Raw genomic sequence first — 17,870 nt, forward strand, 5'->3', positions numbered from 1 at the left:
ACTAGCGCGCACTGTGCTCCCGGTCAAAGAAATCTAATCTCTCCATACATACTTCTCTGTTATGCAAAGCATTGATCTATAACTGCTCTATAATTAATCAAGTTGATCTTTCTATTAATCATCTTACCAAGGTTTTCATTTAACTTCTTCCAACTCATATGATGAAAATATTATTTTTAAAGAGATTCCATTGGTAGCATTCGGTTAGATGTTCAATAATCGAGTTAATCTTTCAGTCTGGATTATCAAAAAGTAGGAGACTCCATTGGTAGCATGGCCAAGTTTGCATTCTGAGTGTACGAGTTCGAACCAGATCCTGTGTTTGATATGCATTACTACAATGCATTCTAGGTCAAATTCTCATTAAAAAAAGGCCGTACCCAGTGCACAAGGCTTCCACGTTTAGCAGGGTCAGGGGAGGGTCAAATGTATACTGCCTTACCCCTGTTTCCAAAGAAGCTCCCTGCTAAACGCGGGAGTCTTGTGCACTAGGTAAATTTCTCATTCTTGGACTATAAAAACAACTATTTTTATTATACGAGAATGCTAAGTCAACCTGCCTAATGTTGGGGGACACTCGGTTAAATGTGCAAGTCTTCTCCTTAAAATATCGATATCAGATTTTTTGTACCATTTTGCCCTCTCCCTATTTGATATAGTCTCAATTAGATATTAGTATTGGCCATGGCCAATCTGATTAGGATAATGCTCTAGCGCCGAAATACTTAAACAAATTAAATTACAAATATGCCTCATTAAAATTCCACATTCTTCCTTTTTTATTTTTTTTAAACAAAACTTAAAGCAATTTTAACATCGGTTTACGGAAAACAATCCTCTCCAATTCCCTAAAAGTGTAGTGCGGTACAGTTCGGGGTGGAGATGTCGAGACTTGGCAGGCGTGACATCCAACAATTCCAAGCTCGAGAAGAAAAAAAAAACCGGGGCGGTGCAACACAAACCATTGGATATCGCACCTGCTAGTGTCAATCTCTCCACACGGAACTACACCGCCTACACCATGGGGGAATTGGAGAGGATTTTAATCCATTGGTTTATATAATAGCTCAGAGTGTCACTGCACATTTATGGTCAATAGAGATCTCTTGAATCTTGACAAGACAAACATAATTAATATATACTTGGGGAAAGAGAATGCCATGTGGTCACGCAGCGCACGCTGCCCCTGCACCCTAACACAGGGGCACACAAAATGACAGTTGCACCCCCTAGAACCCTGGAAATGACCAGGGATGCGGCGGTCATTTTGCGTGCCCCTGTGTGAGTTCAAAGGGGCTGCGTGTGTTGCGCACATGTTCCTGCTACCTAGTTCGCAACCAAAGAAATGAAATCAAAAAGGGTATTTTGAAAAATATTATAACCTATGAGGGTATTTTTGAACCCTAAGGGGAAGTTAATTATTCAATTTCTTTGGATACAAGCTCCCAGGTAGCAGTAACATTGCAAAATTTTTTGGTGTCTTTAAAGCAGGGGAGCAGCTAACTACAATCTTATGGCACATACAAGAAAGAAATCAGTACAGAATCCCTAATATATTTATATCAACCATAATTAGATTTAAGAGAGTGATATAATGCACCAAGAGTTTTGATCACTAGAGAAGAACATCTTCACCTACCTCCCCAGCTTTTCCTGCTTCCTTTCCTGCTGGCATGTGCCATGGCTATCAACATCTGAGAGTCCGTTCTCCAATGCTTGGACCAAGTTCTCAAAGTAATTCCTTGTCACGTTGGTAAGTTCAACAAGTTTTATGCGGAACTCTTCAAAGCCTGGAATCGGAGCTTTAATTAGCCTCAATGTAAACTTGTAGTTCTGTCTCTGCACAGTAATGAAGCCTTTCTAACCCAGACTCAGCTTGGCCTTGTAAGTACTCTGTCTCTTACCATATTCATAATCAGGAAGATAATATCCATAGTCGTAAGTCCACTTCAATACCCGCCTACATTCAATTATTTGTAACCAAGCCTCCGTAATGAATTCGAGCTGCGACGAAGTTTCAGCCTGTTTATCCTTCAGATTGTCGAGTTGGGTAGCTTCCATTTGGTGTAAATCTGCCAGAGCCTTTTGCCTTGACGACTGGTTGCTTGCCCATCGTTCATAATAGTGTGCATATCTCTCCATATATGCTTTAGCATTCTTTCGTTTCCTCTCACCTTCATCTTCTACCTCTATTTTGCGATATTTATTACATGACGAATATCCATCATGAACTGTCCATGCATCGAGACATAACCAACAAAACTCAAATTTACAAGGAGGTCTACATGTCATATGCATACACCCATGATTCTTCTCGATTGGCTTTTTGCACTTGGGACAAGGTTTGGTATAAGCTAATATCCAATTCATATTTTCAGCTTCAGAACTATGTTTCAACAACCACTTAGCCACGGTTTCACAGTCCACCGGTCAGTGAACTTCCTCTGTACAAGTCCAGCAAAAGCTATATGAACAGCGACAAGTAACATCAGAGCTTCCACTACTACCAACCTCAAACTCTATAGCATATCCACAACCTGGAGAAGGACACCATTTAATCTTTCTGTTCGTTTCGATATAAGATCTAACAAGGTAACGAGAAAATTTCTCCTTTTCTTCGTCGGAAGCGAATCCGATCGATGAAATCTTGATCGATAGCAACATTGCAGGATGGATCAGGACATCGCAGCATCAAACATTGATGGCCATCATTAATTGATGTGCTAATATAACCTGTCCAACATGAAACACAGAAGAGATGGCCACAAACAGGGGCAGCCATCATATGAAGAGAGTAAATTTCAAAACAGATTTCACAGGTAAGTTCTTTACCCTTTTCCGGAATTTCAACAATTGGTTTCTCTAATAAACCAACAGTTTTCCGTAATTTCTCCTCGTCTACAAACCATAGATCGTTAACTTTACTGATACTCCAATGATAGTTGTGATACCCTGAATTTTAGTTTTCGAGATATTCTTATATACATAAATGCATTATAGATATATATATTTAATACATTCAAATAGGGTTTTCAACAAAAAGGGAGAATGGGTCATGTAGCTGAATAGTTGAATAGATAGATATATTAATGAATATGGTTCAAAAGTCAAGATTATCAACTTCAACATCCAAATCTAAATACACTTCTCTTTATCTACACATGTAGTTGTCACATGGGTGTGTCCCTTCATTATTTTCTTCTTCTTTAAAGCTTCAACAATATTTCTGTCGAGAGAATCTCGCAACCACGATCCTCTCCGTTGAGAGAACTTCTCCAACCACTACGCATGATTATCTCTGCCATGCTTGTCCATTCTTTGTAAATATACATTTTATACAGTAAACCCCTATTTTTGAACCAATTCTCTGCAGAACCAAAGTCATCCGGGATTCACGCGAGTTCTACACCTCATTTTTTTCCCGTTTGCGTCGGCATTATGTGATAGGTAGGCGGCGGGTAGGATCCCTCTGTTTTGATTTTCTTCAATCAACTGGCACTCGCATTAATACCTTAGCCGTTTAAATCATGGCCGGGGCATCCTTTCTTGACTTCCCATTTCGAATTCCATCATCCCCCTCCAACGTACAGGAGTAAGAGAGAGTTTATAAAGCTAAGGCAGGGAAGGGAATGATCTTCATGCCATTAGCAGAGAGAGTGGATTGTGAGAATGAGATGGTAAGAAGAGGTAGTTTGTGAGAAAGTGAGACAAAATAGAGAGACGAAGGTGAGAGGTGGAATAGGGGCAAAGTGTAAAAGAATTTGAGGGAGCTGAGTTGCTTTTGGAATAAAAAGAGGAGGTGTTGTCGCCCACGTAGCAGCTGCGGTGCAAGACTCCACCGTCCAGAACCAGCTTTGCCGTGGAAGACGAAATCACCTGTTAACGTTTCAGGTATCCTTAGCCTCTGTAGTCCTCAACCTTGAGCATGAAATACCCCTGCCCATATGATCATAATGGACCAAATATATATAAACCCACTAGTTTTATTCCCATTCTTTTCACCTTGGTCATGACTCCGGTCATCTTCTCAAGCCGCGGTGACTAAGTCACCAAGCCTATGACAACCGAATGCTTTCCCTCTTGAATAGTATTGGTTTCAACATAATTGTTAATTTTATATATTATAAGGCTAGTAGTGGATACTTTTCAAATCTAATACTTTATACATATATTTATGATGAATAGTATTACATGACCTCACTATGTTATATTTACATTGGTTTCATTTAATGTTTGTTGGATGATGATTACATCACCCCATTATTTAATATGTTGGTGTCATTGATGGGTGGTGGTGATCCCATTCCTAAATAGTATACCCTATTTTTAAATGAATATAGCCTAGCACCCTGTATGTATAATACTCAATAATCCAGACCAACTTCCGTGCTATGCACAGGCTAAATCGATCTCCGACTTGAATCCATGTTTGAACCAGAGACCCCTGATTATTCCATATACCCCATGGTTATAAGAGGAACACTTGAGTCGCACAACCATCCTAAATAGCGTTGGCATTCCAGAAGGGTCCATGAGAAGCTTACGCCCCATCTACCTCAGCACTAAGCTTCCTATTATATTATTGCTGCTCCTATCTAACTCCCTATTATGTTATTGCTGATTGCATGTCTAGTAATTATTTTATGTTAGTTGCTTTATCTAGTTATTATTTTATGTATCTTTCCTATTCTTCTTGTAATCTCGTGAGCTCAATAGCTAGTTAATGGCTATTCTATTGGATTGAGAAGACAGAGAGAATATGATATTGATTTCTATTTTGGAGGAGACTCCATTAATGAACGTTGATGAATCCTTGGGCAAACCTTGAAGGGCTTCTCTACTGCTTACTAGGGACCTAGGAGAGTTGCTACCCCTTTCAACCTTCTTCTCTATCGATCCTGCACTATAAGTAAACAAACAAAATAATGGTTCTTTGATTGGGTGAACCAAAGTCAAATCGGGGAAGTCGATAGTATATATAATGAACCAAAAAACCAAAAATTAATTAGGACTGTCTATGTTTTAAATCATTAAAATTGAAGTAATAAAATGTTTAGATTTTAAATTAAGGAAGGATACCCATGTAGGTGACGTGGACGAATTCACAAGAAACGAGACAGAAAGGGGTTTTCATAGAACCAACGGACACAGTGCAATGTGAGTGGAATATCATCATATTATTGAGTTTTATTGCACTTTATGATTAATCATGTTTCATTGCATCATGATTTATGTTTAAGTGAAATGTATTATATTATATGTCTTAGAATGTTTTAAATGATATATAAATAGATGATCTTATTTATGATGAGATTTTAAGGCTAATATGAATTTCATGAATGAAAGATTGAAATAAATGTTAGACTCATGGAAATGAAACGAAAGGAATGGAATGGTAAAGAACCCATGTGACTACCACCCCTTTCCAGTAGGGGGTTAGGTACTTGGATGAGGTGTCTGAGATGCTAGAGTGTGATCCTTCCGGGTTACGATGCCCGGAATCGGGAGTAGATCATGCCTAGTGTGACAGATGTCCTCCCCGGGGTTACGATGCCCGGAACCAGGAGTAGACATAGTATATTCTGAGATAGCCCTTCCCGGGGTTACGATGCCCGGAATCAGAAGTAGACTATCCCTTATATACCGATGAGATTAGTCCCTCCCAGGGTTACGATGCCTGGAACTAGGGGTAGACTATCCATTGTTCAGTGATATGGCGGTCCTCCCCAGGGTTACGATGCCTGGAATCAGGAGTAGACCTTAAGTTTATGGCAGTTATGACAACCTCACTTTCTACGTACGAGTGGTAGTTCACAATGACCAGACCAAATTAATTAAATGATTTATCTTAAGAATTAAAAGATGTACTATATTTTCATTGAGCATGTTTTTAGTGTTATTTTCAAATGCCATGCATGATTATATATCTATGATCAAATGTATAATATGTTCGGATTCTATCATCCATGTTTCTTGCATCATAATATGACTGTATTCTTCTCACGGGCTAGTTGAGCTCACCCCTCAATATTTTACAGTTGCAGAGCAGGCTCACATGGAGTGTCACTGTACGGAGTGCGTTAAGAAGGCTAGGGGAAAATACTTGATAATTCCTGAGTAGTGGATCCTTGATTTAATAACGCTTAGAGTTATTTCTTTTCTTTTTATGATTCAAGTCAATTGGTGAGTTTTAGTGTGATAGTTGGTGGTCAATAGCATTAATGTAATTTGAAGAATAGAATGGGATGTAATGCTTTATGATGATACAAGTTGTGTGATGACTTAAGTAAGAGGTTTTTAGACTATGGTTATGTGAATGAAGTTCTTTTTAGATTTCGGTCATTGACAGAATTACTTAGAATGAATAACTTCCGTTGTGCATTGAGGTGATATAGGCTTAGTTTCCACTGCAATTCAATGATATTTGAGTGATTGATTATCCGCTGCCAATGAATTAAATGTAAGTGAGATGGAAGACCGATCGTTATCACACGGCGGCCCGCGAGGGCCAGCACCCATATCTCACCCGGATTTGGGGGCGCTACAATAGTGGCGCATAAGGATACTTGACCAAGCTTTTGATATTGAAAGCACAGTAGATATCGTTGTGATACATTCATCTTGGCGTCGACTTATATCTGCCTCGCTCAGTATGGTGTAGTACTGCTGTGGTTGCAACTTCTTGACATTATAATCAAGATAATCACCATCTTCATACACATCATCTTCTTCCTCTTCCTCTCGTATCTCTATAATCTCCATCGTCATACATATCCTCCGAATCCATATCGAGACCCGGAGCGCCCTAGAAATCATAGAATTAATATTACTGATCAATCCCTTGTTACCCCAATAGAAGACAAATTCAAAAACAGAGAAGAACAAATCGTTTTTTTATATGAGATTGGATCGCGAAAAAGACCTTAAAGAAAAACCCTATTAGTTTACTCTCCTACTCCCCTACGAATTTGGAAAGAGGTTTTCTAGGTTTTCTACTTTTCCATGCGACAGACCTAATCAGTTAACTCTTCTAAGTATCCTATGACTCTTCTACCCTCCTAGGATTTTTTTAATCTATAAAATCTCCTTTCTTTTTTTCTCTCGCACACATGGACCTGACGACTTGGATGGATTGGGCTGGGAGGCAATAATACGGAAAGGATACATATGGCAATTAATCGGCCTATGCGGCAATAGTATTAAAAAATCTGACATAATAAAACTGTACGGCAATGATATAATACATGTTTAATACATGTATTAATATTATTGCTCTGTATAAATATTGGACCAAAAATACGGGTTTATCCTAGTAAAAATCAAGGAGCATTCTAATGAACATCGGGCCACCCGTCTTAGAGAAAACTCCCTAGTGAACATGGGGGCCCCAGTATCTCCCAGTTCGTGTGTGTTGTGAGGTCACGCACGAGCCTTGGGGGAATTAGTCTACTAAAGGCCAAATACCAATTCCAAAAAAGAAAAAACAAAAAAAACCAATATGGCTTTCCAATTTGAAATCATTTCTCATGAACACTTAAAACCAAGATGACCACCAAAACTATTAAATAGTTGCACCACCGAACCATTTATAATCAATAAACAAAATAAGAAGACATCTTTACCAAAAAAAAAACAAAATAAGAAGACATTAACATAGAATTTTATTACCCTAATAAAATACAGAAACATACCAATTTGGATAGAGAGATCGATAACCTAACCAAAATACAACACAAAAATATGCATAGACTCGTCAAATCCAAAATTAAAAATGAGAACATCTATCCATATAGTCTGACTAAGGGAAGACGAAAAAGGTGGACAAATTCAATCAATCCCCCCTCCCCCCAAAAAAAAACACCCATCTCTCAAAAGAAACAGAATTCAGTGATTCTTCAAAGTATTTCAGGCTTTCAGCATTGATGAAACCAAATTCCAAACTAACATAAACCCTCAGTAGAGAATCGAGAAAATAATAAGGTCATAAGCAACGCAGCAAAAGAAAATACCAATTGAAGACAAAGAAGAAAGGGATTACCCTGCACCATGAATAAAAAACAACTAACATAAATAAAATAATAAAAAAAACATAGTTTGTGAAGACTTTCAGATCTATAATCCAAAATATAAAAAAAATGAGAACAGTTATCCATATAGTTTGATTAAGGGAAGATGAAAAAGGGGGGACAAATTCAATCACCCCCCCCCCAAAAAAAAACATCCATCTCCCAAAAGAAACTTAATTTAGTGATTCTTCCAAGTATTTCAGCTTTGATGAATCCAAATTCCAAACTAACATAAACCCCAAGCAGAGAATCGAGAAAATAATAAGATCATAAGCAAAGAAACAAAAAAAAATACCAATAAAAGAAAAAGAAGAAAGGGATTACCTTGCACCATGAATCGAAAACAACTAACACAAATAAAAAAAAACCTAGCTCGTGAAGAATTGCAGATCTATATATAAAAATCTTATCAATACAACACAGGCAAAGAGAGAGATAAAGAAGGATAAAAGATACCTAGATTTGATGGATATGAACAAGAACTAGAGTCTTCGAGGTTGATCGAAGAACCAGAGTGCTCACCGGCTTGGGGGTTTTAGGTTTTAGGTTTGCTAGAACGAGAGTCTTCGGGTTTTAGGTTTGGGGGTTTTCTCACCGGCTTCACCGGCTTTTAGGCTTTTAGCTTTTAGCTTTTTAATTTTTAATTTTTTAATTTAAACTCATAAATATGTATTAATACGGTAATTAATACAATGTTCTTTAGAGCCGCATATAAAATTATACTACTTGATAGAATACAGTAAGATTCAAATTATTGATTCATACGGTCAAATATGACAATTAATACGCGGACTTACTAACTATGGAACTGGGAGTCTGGGATTGGCCATCGAAATGGATCTTAACTGGATTAGATCCATCTTGATCCGCTTCTTACCCTATTATTAAATTGATGATCTACTTTAATTGGGCTAGAACTTAATCAAAGCTGGCTCTAGCTAGTTGGAAGGAAAACTATCTCCTCCAGTTCCCTAGTTCCTCTAATAGGGGGTGGTGGACCCCACCCGAGTAGGGGTAGGGTGTTCATTTCAGCCCCCCCTTGTTAGAGGAACTGGGTCGGGCAGGGAACTGAAGGGGATAAAGATCCTAGTTGGAATCTACTATATAGAAAAGTTGGATGGTCTTTTAGTTTTGCTATTTGGCAAGATGGATGGCGCTCAAATATTGTGGATAGGTAGTACTAAATCCTTTACCACACATGAATTTTTCACCCTCAAAGGTCGACATGTGACCGAGGTGCCGCTCGAATGGTGAGGATGGATACGCACATCCGAGCTGAAAATCCTTCTCTCCATCGCATGTGCACCATGCACAGATGTGTGCATCAATCGTTACCATTTGGGTGATACCTTGGCCACGTATCTCTACCTTTTGGGGTGTGTTGGACATCGTCCAACTCCGGCGTGTTGGAGAGGAGCCCGATCCTGAGTCATTACAAGAAATGAAAAAGGAAAATTATCATTGCCATCCCCTGAGTTATCCCGTTATTTTAATGCAACCCCACTGAGTACCAAAATATCAAATCTAGCAAAAAAACTAACAGGGTTAGACTTTTAATTAGTGATGTGAGCAGGTTAGTTTTTTTTAAAACAAATTTGCCCATGTTTTTATTCAATACCTTTATTTTTTATTTCTTTTTCTTTCCTTCTTCTTCTCCTACTGCTGTTTCTCTTGAAGCTGACGTGGAAGAAAAGAGAAATGCGGAAGAGTGTGTGTGGTTAGGTTCTGTGAGTGTCACGAATTTAGTAGAACCAACAGTTTTTTCTGGGCAAACCCTGTGAAATCGTTGCCATGGCTGGTTGGCTGGCTCTAAAATGTTCCGCTTTTGCTCTTGTGTTCTTCCTTCTCTTTATATACCTTCAAAGTCGGGTTCACTTTTCCCAAGCATCAGGGTCTTTATTGAAAAACCCACATACTATACTACAACAATTTGAAGAAATCCGCGTTAGACTATAATTTGAATTTACTAATCGTGTTGAGTTTAGGCTTATTTCAATCATACAAAACTGTCAATCCCGATATTCCTGTGTTTCATCTTCTAGTGATCCATGACCAACCTCTCCAATTTTTTTTTATAGGGCTTACGTTCCACCAAACAGCTTTCCTTTGCTTCTTCAACCTATCTAGTTAGCTGGCACTGGTCTTTTCGGTCCAGAGCCAGCCGGTAATGGACCTACCTACCTTGCTTGTGGACCTGCTGCAAAGCTAACTCCAGTCTATTGGGTGAAACTTTGGCGATGTGTAGTCAGATGCTTGAAGTTATGTCTATATCTTTAGACCAGCAGGTGGCCAGTGGAAACAAATAGTAAGGAGTTCTGCGTGTACATCACAAGAAGGACACACATCCGTACCTTTGCGTGTTCAACCGGTGGTTAAAATTAAACATAACCCCATATTTCTACTTATTTTCTAAAACGTAAAATTCCATTTTGTTCTTAGAGAGACTAATTATTTACTTGATTTTCTAATTAGGAAAGTCCTGTCTATTATTAATAGAATAGTTTGACCTAATTCCATTTCTTGGTTTATGGATTCTTGTAATTCTACAATTATAAGCTTTGATTGCTTTGATGAATAGATGCTTGATTGCAATAAAAAAAAATCCATTGAATACCGAATCATCTAAGTCTTCCATATAAAAATACCTTTGGCTTTGGAAACAGTAGTAGCACAAGGGGTAGTGAACTAGTGATTGGGTCACACATGCGGGAACCGGCTAGTTTATGTGGGTGTTTAATATTAAAGGTGTCAGATTGAAATTGGTTTCGAAAACCAAAATGGGATCCTGTGGAACTTGGTTACTTTCTGGATCATCGTAGGACCGACTGTTAAAATCGAAACCAAACCGAATTTTAGTATCAATATATTATAGTTTATTAATATAATATAATACTAAAATACTATTTAGTATATTAATATAAGATAATATTGATATATTATAATATATATTACTAATAATAATATTAAATTTTATAATGTTATTATATTATAGTATAATATGGTAGTAACCGAAAAAAAAAAGTATAATATACTATACTATACATATAGTATAAATCGAGTACATGATCTGAACCGAACTGTGTAGGATTCAAATTTTAGAATAAAATAGATTCAGTACAAGTGCCAATTTCCAGAATCAAGGCAAGACTTGGTCTAGATCTGGATGAAACGAGCACTGCTTAGAACACCAAACCGAATATTCAAGGGTTGTTAAGTAGTGATATCTGCAGGTTAATTTTTTTGAAAAATACAATTCTACCTTGATTAGTGTATTCCAAGAAAAAGATTCAAACACATCTCATCTACTTCCTCAACCAATTCCATAAAGAGAAACACCTTTGCTACCATTCGGCCAACTGAAGGCACTCTCACTCGGAAAATTATCTTTTCCAGTTTGCTGACCGGCCCAGTTTCCCAGTTTCTCTAATAGGGGGATGGTGGATCCCACCCGAACAGAATGTTTGGACATGGATAGAGAGTTCATTTCAACCCCCTTTGTTAGAGGAACTGGGAACTGGGCCGAGCAGCCAACGAGTTGATAAAGATCCTCTCACTCCGGCAATCAAAGAAGCCCCACGCCAACTGACTAAGGTTGAGAAGACCCCGACGACCATTGTCCTCACTCCTGGTCGTCCTCATTCCGGCAATTAATGCCACTCCACATGATTTCTTCACAATCCAATCAAGTCGTACGATGCTCTCCACAAAGAGGACGATATACGGAACATCTCCTGCTAGGACATGCCAAGATGCCTAGGATCAAGCAAATAGAGAAGTTATGCAAATCATTTGTCCACCACGATTAAGACACTTCAATAAGCTAGAGTACTTGGCTTGTAGGCATGTATCTTACCGGTAGTTTTTTGTAATCCTTTCTAATCTGGTATGATTTTAAGAAGGAGAGATGAGATGTGGAAAATAGAAAAAGTACTAATTGCTTAAGAACCTATATTTAGGAGGTGCTAAAAATGTCTCTGAACAGTCAAATGTGCTGAAACAGAATCAAGAGCTAAAAATTAAAAAAGAAATCCTATATAAATTTCGGGCAATAGATCACATGGTCTCCACACAAGTGTCTGAGCCAATGGGTGAGTACGCCTGGGTATCTACCCAGGGGACATAGACATCATCTCATGGTGCCCTGTGAGAGAGCATAGAAAACACCAACAAGTACAGATCTTTTTCCCATAAATTTCCATCTATTATGATTATATTACATGCACATATATATGGCTAAAACAATACTTAAAAGGAAGTGTAAAAACTTTGATCCTTAGGTAGAATAGACTGCACCAAATTGATGAATTCAACTGCTGAAGTAGATTACCCTTTTATCCGATTACAATGGAACGAAATCTTAAGCCATACGAACTCATCAACCAAAACACACTTTTAGAACTTTTCACTGGCTACAAGAAATTTGTTGTCCAGATCATGAAAATATGAATCTGCAATAGTATGAATCTGGGTGCTTCTTGCAACCAAATCTTATTATTATTATTTTTTTGGGTAGAAAGATGCATACTTTATTAAATTTAAGATGTATTACACATGAAAGGAGTTGAGCATGACTTTAAAATCTATGGATTGGAATTTGGCCAAACTGTTGTACACCTAATCAAGAGAGCGTTCCTTGTCAGAGAGTCAGCAACATGAAATATAATAGGATGACAAGTGAATAAAAGTATGAATCTATGTACCAATGAAGATGCAGGAGATGCGGATGTTGAATTCTCGTGTGAAGGTGATAGATCGAATGAATGTAAGGGGCTTGAGATGATATTGCTTGCTTCAAATAGATTTCGATGTTTTGCAACGGGTGTGCCTTAAAATATTTGCACACCTCAAAAGTACTTTCCAAAAACCAAAAAAAAACTACACACATACACACACACACAAGTAATTAATGTTTCAATAATACTTAGTTACACTGAATCATTAAATAACGTATAATTTTGAAAACACGCAATAGTTACCAACCAAAATTACACCAAGCAAAGCATTTCATTGTTCTTCTATGGCTCCCCCTACCTGTATCCTTACCATCTCCCAAGCTCTTCAATTTTCCTGCTCTTCCTGCTCCAACGCAAGTGACATCCGAGAGCCCATTCTCCAATGCTTCAACCAAGTTCTTAAAATAATTCCGCGTCACTTTGGTTAATCCAATTAGCTTTGTGAGGAATTCATGGAAGCCTGGAATTAGACCATCAACCTCGAGGTGCTCCTTTAGTTCCATCTCCACACATTGATGAAGCTTTTCTAATCCAGATTCTGCTGCACCTTGTAAGTACTCAAAGAACTCTCTCTTACCCTCTTCATGCTCAGGAATATAATATCCATAAGCATAAGTCCACTTCAACACTCGCCTGCATTCAATTATCAAAAACCATGCCTCGGTTATGAATTCAAGATCCATCTTAGATAGTCCTTTGAGACTCAGTTCCTTAAGCTTCTTCTCTGTTTGAATTTGGTTTAAATCTTCCAAAGCCTTTTTCCCTGACGACTGGTTGCTTACCCATCGTTCATAATAATGAGTATATTTGTCTAGAGAATTTTTAGCCATCTTACGTCTCATCTCAGCCTCATCATAAGTTCCCTTAAGCTTTGCTATTGCATAACTATTACATGAAAAATAATCACCTGTTCCCTCAATATACTCATGCTCCGACCATGGACCAAGGCACAACCAACAAAACTCATATCCACATGGAGGTGCGCATGTCATATGCACACAGCCTTGACTCTTTTGGATTTGCCGCTTGCACTTAGGGCATTGTTTCGAATTAGCTAATAGCCAATTCATATTTTCAGCTTCAGAACTATTCTTCAACATCCACTTAGTCACAGTGTCACAATCCAAGGGCCTGTGAACTTCCTCACCACAAGTCCAGCAAAAGTGATATGAACAATTGCAAGTAACATCAGAGCTTCCAGTACTACAAACCTCAAACTCTACAGCATATTCACAGCCTGGAGCAGGACACCATTTAGTTTTCCTATTCGTTTCGATATAAGATCTAAGAAAGTAACTCGAAAACTTCTCCTTTTCTTCATTGGAAGCGAATCGATCGATGAAATCTTGATCGATAGCAACACTGCACGATGGATCAGGACATCGAAGCATCAAACATCCTGGGCCATCATTAATTGATGTGCTAATATAACCTGCCCAACATGAAACACAGAAGAGATGGCCACAAATAGCGGCAGCCATCTTATTAAGAGAATTAATTTCAAAACAGATTCCACAAGTAATTTCTTTACCCTTTTCTGGGATTTCAACGATTGGTTGCTCTAGTAAACCAACAGCTTTGCGTACTTTCTCCTCGTCTGCAAACCATGCTTCGTGAACTTTACTGGTACTCCAATTATAGTGGCGCATAAGGATACTTGACCAAGCTTTTGATATTGAAAGCACCATAGATATCGTTGTAATATCTTCTTCTTGGTGTCGACGTATATCTTCCTCGCTCAATATGGTGTAGTTCTGCTGCTGCTGTGGTTGCAACTTCTTGACATTATAATCAAGAGAATCACCATCTCCAAACACATCATCCTCTGAATCCATATCCCTATAATTCCCATCCTCGTAGACATAATCATCTGAATCCATATTCCTAAACCAAAGACGAGGGATTCCTCAAGCTCGAAAAAAAAAACACAGAAACAATACCAAAAAGAACAGCTATGGAGAAGACTGAGTGAGGAATAAATCGAGATGGTTTTGGTAGGAAATCGTATCCTACGGAGAAAGCAATCCTAGTAATTTTATAACTTCAGAAGCTCTCTTAGTTTTTTATGGTAAGATTGATAGAAAAAACTCTCTTAATTTCCTTTTATTTATAGACCTTACCAGTTTAACTCTCTCCTAGTCTTCCTACAACTTGAGGAGCAGTTAAAAGTCTTCTAGTCTCCTACGACGCTTAACTCTCTACTCTTACGGTCTTACCTATCTCTTTCTTTTTCTCTATCGCACTCACGTACGGTCGTCTCTCAATTACCAAATCAGTATTCCACGCCTCAATTCCATATTTAGAGTCAGTTTGATGGAAGGATTACTCCATGTAGCCGTCTATATATATGTTTCTGGGAGTGTGGCTCCCACGCCCAGACAAAGTTCCCTGTAAAATAAATGCCGTTTTCGGATGAAAGGCACAAATCCTACTCTGTTGATGTTTCTCCAAGCGTTCTCATTGGTCCCCTGTTGACTTATGTGCCACGCTATTGAACAGATAATTCTCCCCCTTTTTGTTTTGGGAAAAAGAACGTTAACTTGTTGTTTGGTTTTTGTGCCCGGACACAATATCACATGAAATTATAACTCAACCCCCAGTGAAATAAAATGGCATTCATATTGATGTTCATATGCGTACTCTCATTGGTCCTCGCACTAATGCAAGCACTACAGAACCAATCGGAGATCTATTGCTCATTTTGTTTTTATGAATTTGCTATACATTTAATGGGGGAGAACGCTGCATGCGTGACCCCTGCACTAGCATGTGGACCAATGAGGGGACGCACAGGGGCATTGACTAGGACGATATTTTCATTTGTAAGGAGGTAGGACGGTCATTTCAAGGGATCTGTGTCTGGGCATAGACTACACGAGACCAAACACCGTTCCCCTTTCCCTATTTAATTCTTTGTAATGCAAAGTGTTGAAGTCTATAATTGCACTGTGAACAATCAAGTTGATATTTCCATAATCACCTTACGAAGGTTTTTATTTAACTTCTTCCAAGTCATATGATGAACATAGTTATTAAAAGTAGACTCCATTGGTAGTATTCGGTTAGATATTCAGTAATAAAGTTGATCTTTAGTTAGAATTGTAGGAAATTCCATTAGTCGCATTACCAAGCTTGCATCTGTACTAATTCCCATACATGGAGGGACAGGAATTTTTACTTGTTTCGAAATAGAGTTTGAATTAAAACCTCTTTGTTGAGGGACAGTTTTTTTTTTTTTTTTTTTTTTTTGGGACACGAAAAACCCTGTAGACAGGGCAATATATTAGGCCTCAGAGGGTAGAAGACAAGTTACAATATTGAGGAGGTCCTTCGGAAATGAAAACTTCTACAAACCCAATTAAGGGCAACACAACCCAAATGAGAGGACATTGGCGTTCCTCATCCTTCCATAGTCTTTTCTACATAAAAAACATTATTTGTAGAGTGAAGGATGAAAATGGGTTCAAGGGTTCTCCTTGTTATGGTTCTACTCTGACTCTTAGAAAATTTTGAGCAACAGCTTCCATGGGCCTACTCTTGTTATACCAATGGCTTACGAATCTAGATCCTCTCTAATGACATTTAACCACTAGAGACGATCTCCCACCATCCATGGGGTGTGATCCCCACACCCCAGAGGTGGAACCCACACCCCAAGGATGGTGGGAGATCGTCTCTAGTGGTTAAATGTCATTGGAGAGGATCCGGGCTCATTGGCTTACCTCGCACCCAGAGCACCATATAATGTAAAATGTGGTACACAACGACTCATATAAGTTTATGAGTCCATCCGATTCAAATTGATTTTGGTTTCATTTTTATTCTGTTTATAAATCGACACCCTTAACATGGTTTGAATTGATTATGAACCACTTTGGATTCGGCTTGAACCGATCTAATGTTCAACTCCATAACTTGAACTTTGCCCTTACTCGGTTAGATTTACTCAATTCAGTTTGTGTTCCATTTTTTTCAACCTAAATGCCTATTTTATCTAAATTAACTCTATATGGCATTCGATAGTACATGTGGACGTTCTTACTTAATCGCTATCTTTTCCTCCACCACCTCAAACCATCAAATGAGATGTGAATAACCCGCCCTGCTCTCTTTGAAACAAAGGATGTTTTCGGTTCGATCAATGGTTCAAACAATTTTGTTTTGTCTATCTATATTACCATATCTTTAGAGCCTAATAGATGATTTTCATCTCATAGGCTTATGCAACTCCTCATATAAAATCATTTCAAAGATGATCACAAGTCAATTAAGATAATATACAAAGAACAAGGGGTTACCCCCTCAAACACACAAAGACAGGCCTTATGAGTGGGCCCCAACTCAAACTAAATGTGTTGGACTCCCCATTGCTCCATAAGGTATTGATTCGTAGGGATCTTTATTGATCCCTTAGAAATGAAAACTCGATAGTGTTCCTCCGCATTTGAACGAATGCTTCAAATAATGATTGGAACGGTGTTAATCTTATTTCGAAAGATCTGAAAATTCTTTTTCTTCCCAAATGTAGTCAATAGTATAGCAAAATGCTAGCTTGACAATACCTCCTAGCAGATCGCCATTGAATGCTCTCTCCACCCACTGAGCCTCAAACTCTCTCCTCCCAAGACCCCTCGAAGGCAAAGAGAATGGGCAATCAAAAATAGATCAATGGTCCCCACTTTCCAACTGCACAACAGGAACAGGAATAAGGAGGATAGTTCGCTGTCATAGCCGACTTGGATAAGGTCGGTCACTCTGAATTATCTTTGAGAAGGGATTGGAAGATATAATACCATGGATGCATTAATGAACGGTGGCCCACACAAATCTATATGGTCAAAAGAGCCTTATGGATGTGTTGACACCTATACAAATATATTTTCGTGTATATCAGATACCAAACCCGTACCAACTCAACTGAAGAAGCGGGCCTTGATCATTCACTAGACATGTATGGAGGGAGATCTTGATTGAGCGCTACCCAAATTGACAGCCTTCCAGTTCTGCTCTGTTAGAGGGGGTTTGGCCGGGTTGCTAAGACCTTTAGAAAGGATACCATTGAAGACATTGG

The 17,870-nt window shown here is 38.4% G+C and overlaps 1 protein-coding gene across 2 annotated transcripts in view; it reads right to left on the reverse strand.

The window, feature by feature from the left end:
• Positions 1–1,671: 1,671 nt before the first annotated feature.
• LOC122644565 (probable E3 ubiquitin-protein ligase ARI8) overlaps positions 1,672–17,870 on the reverse strand; it is a 40,996-nt gene continuing 24,797 nt past the window's right edge. Inside the window, exons 2-3 of one of the 2 annotated variants that reach the window (XM_043837945.1) lie at positions 13,347–14,622; positions 1,672–1,881 (exon numbers count right to left, since the gene is read on the reverse strand). In XM_043837945.1, the coding sequence (XP_043693880.1) occupies positions 1,805–1,881; positions 13,347–14,487 (1,218 nt within the window). In that variant the 5' untranslated portion in view covers positions 14,488–14,622 and the 3' untranslated portion in view covers positions 1,672–1,804. Of the gene's footprint in view, positions 1,882–13,346; positions 14,680–17,870 lie in introns of those variants that run through there. The other variant, XM_043837943.1, reaches the window with a different exon arrangement.

Source organism: Telopea speciosissima, chromosome 11 (genome assembly GCF_018873765.1).
Source record: "Telopea speciosissima isolate NSW1024214 ecotype Mountain lineage chromosome 11, Tspe_v1, whole genome shotgun sequence".
In the NCBI taxonomy this organism is placed as follows: domain Eukaryota; kingdom Viridiplantae; phylum Streptophyta; class Magnoliopsida; order Proteales; family Proteaceae; genus Telopea; species Telopea speciosissima.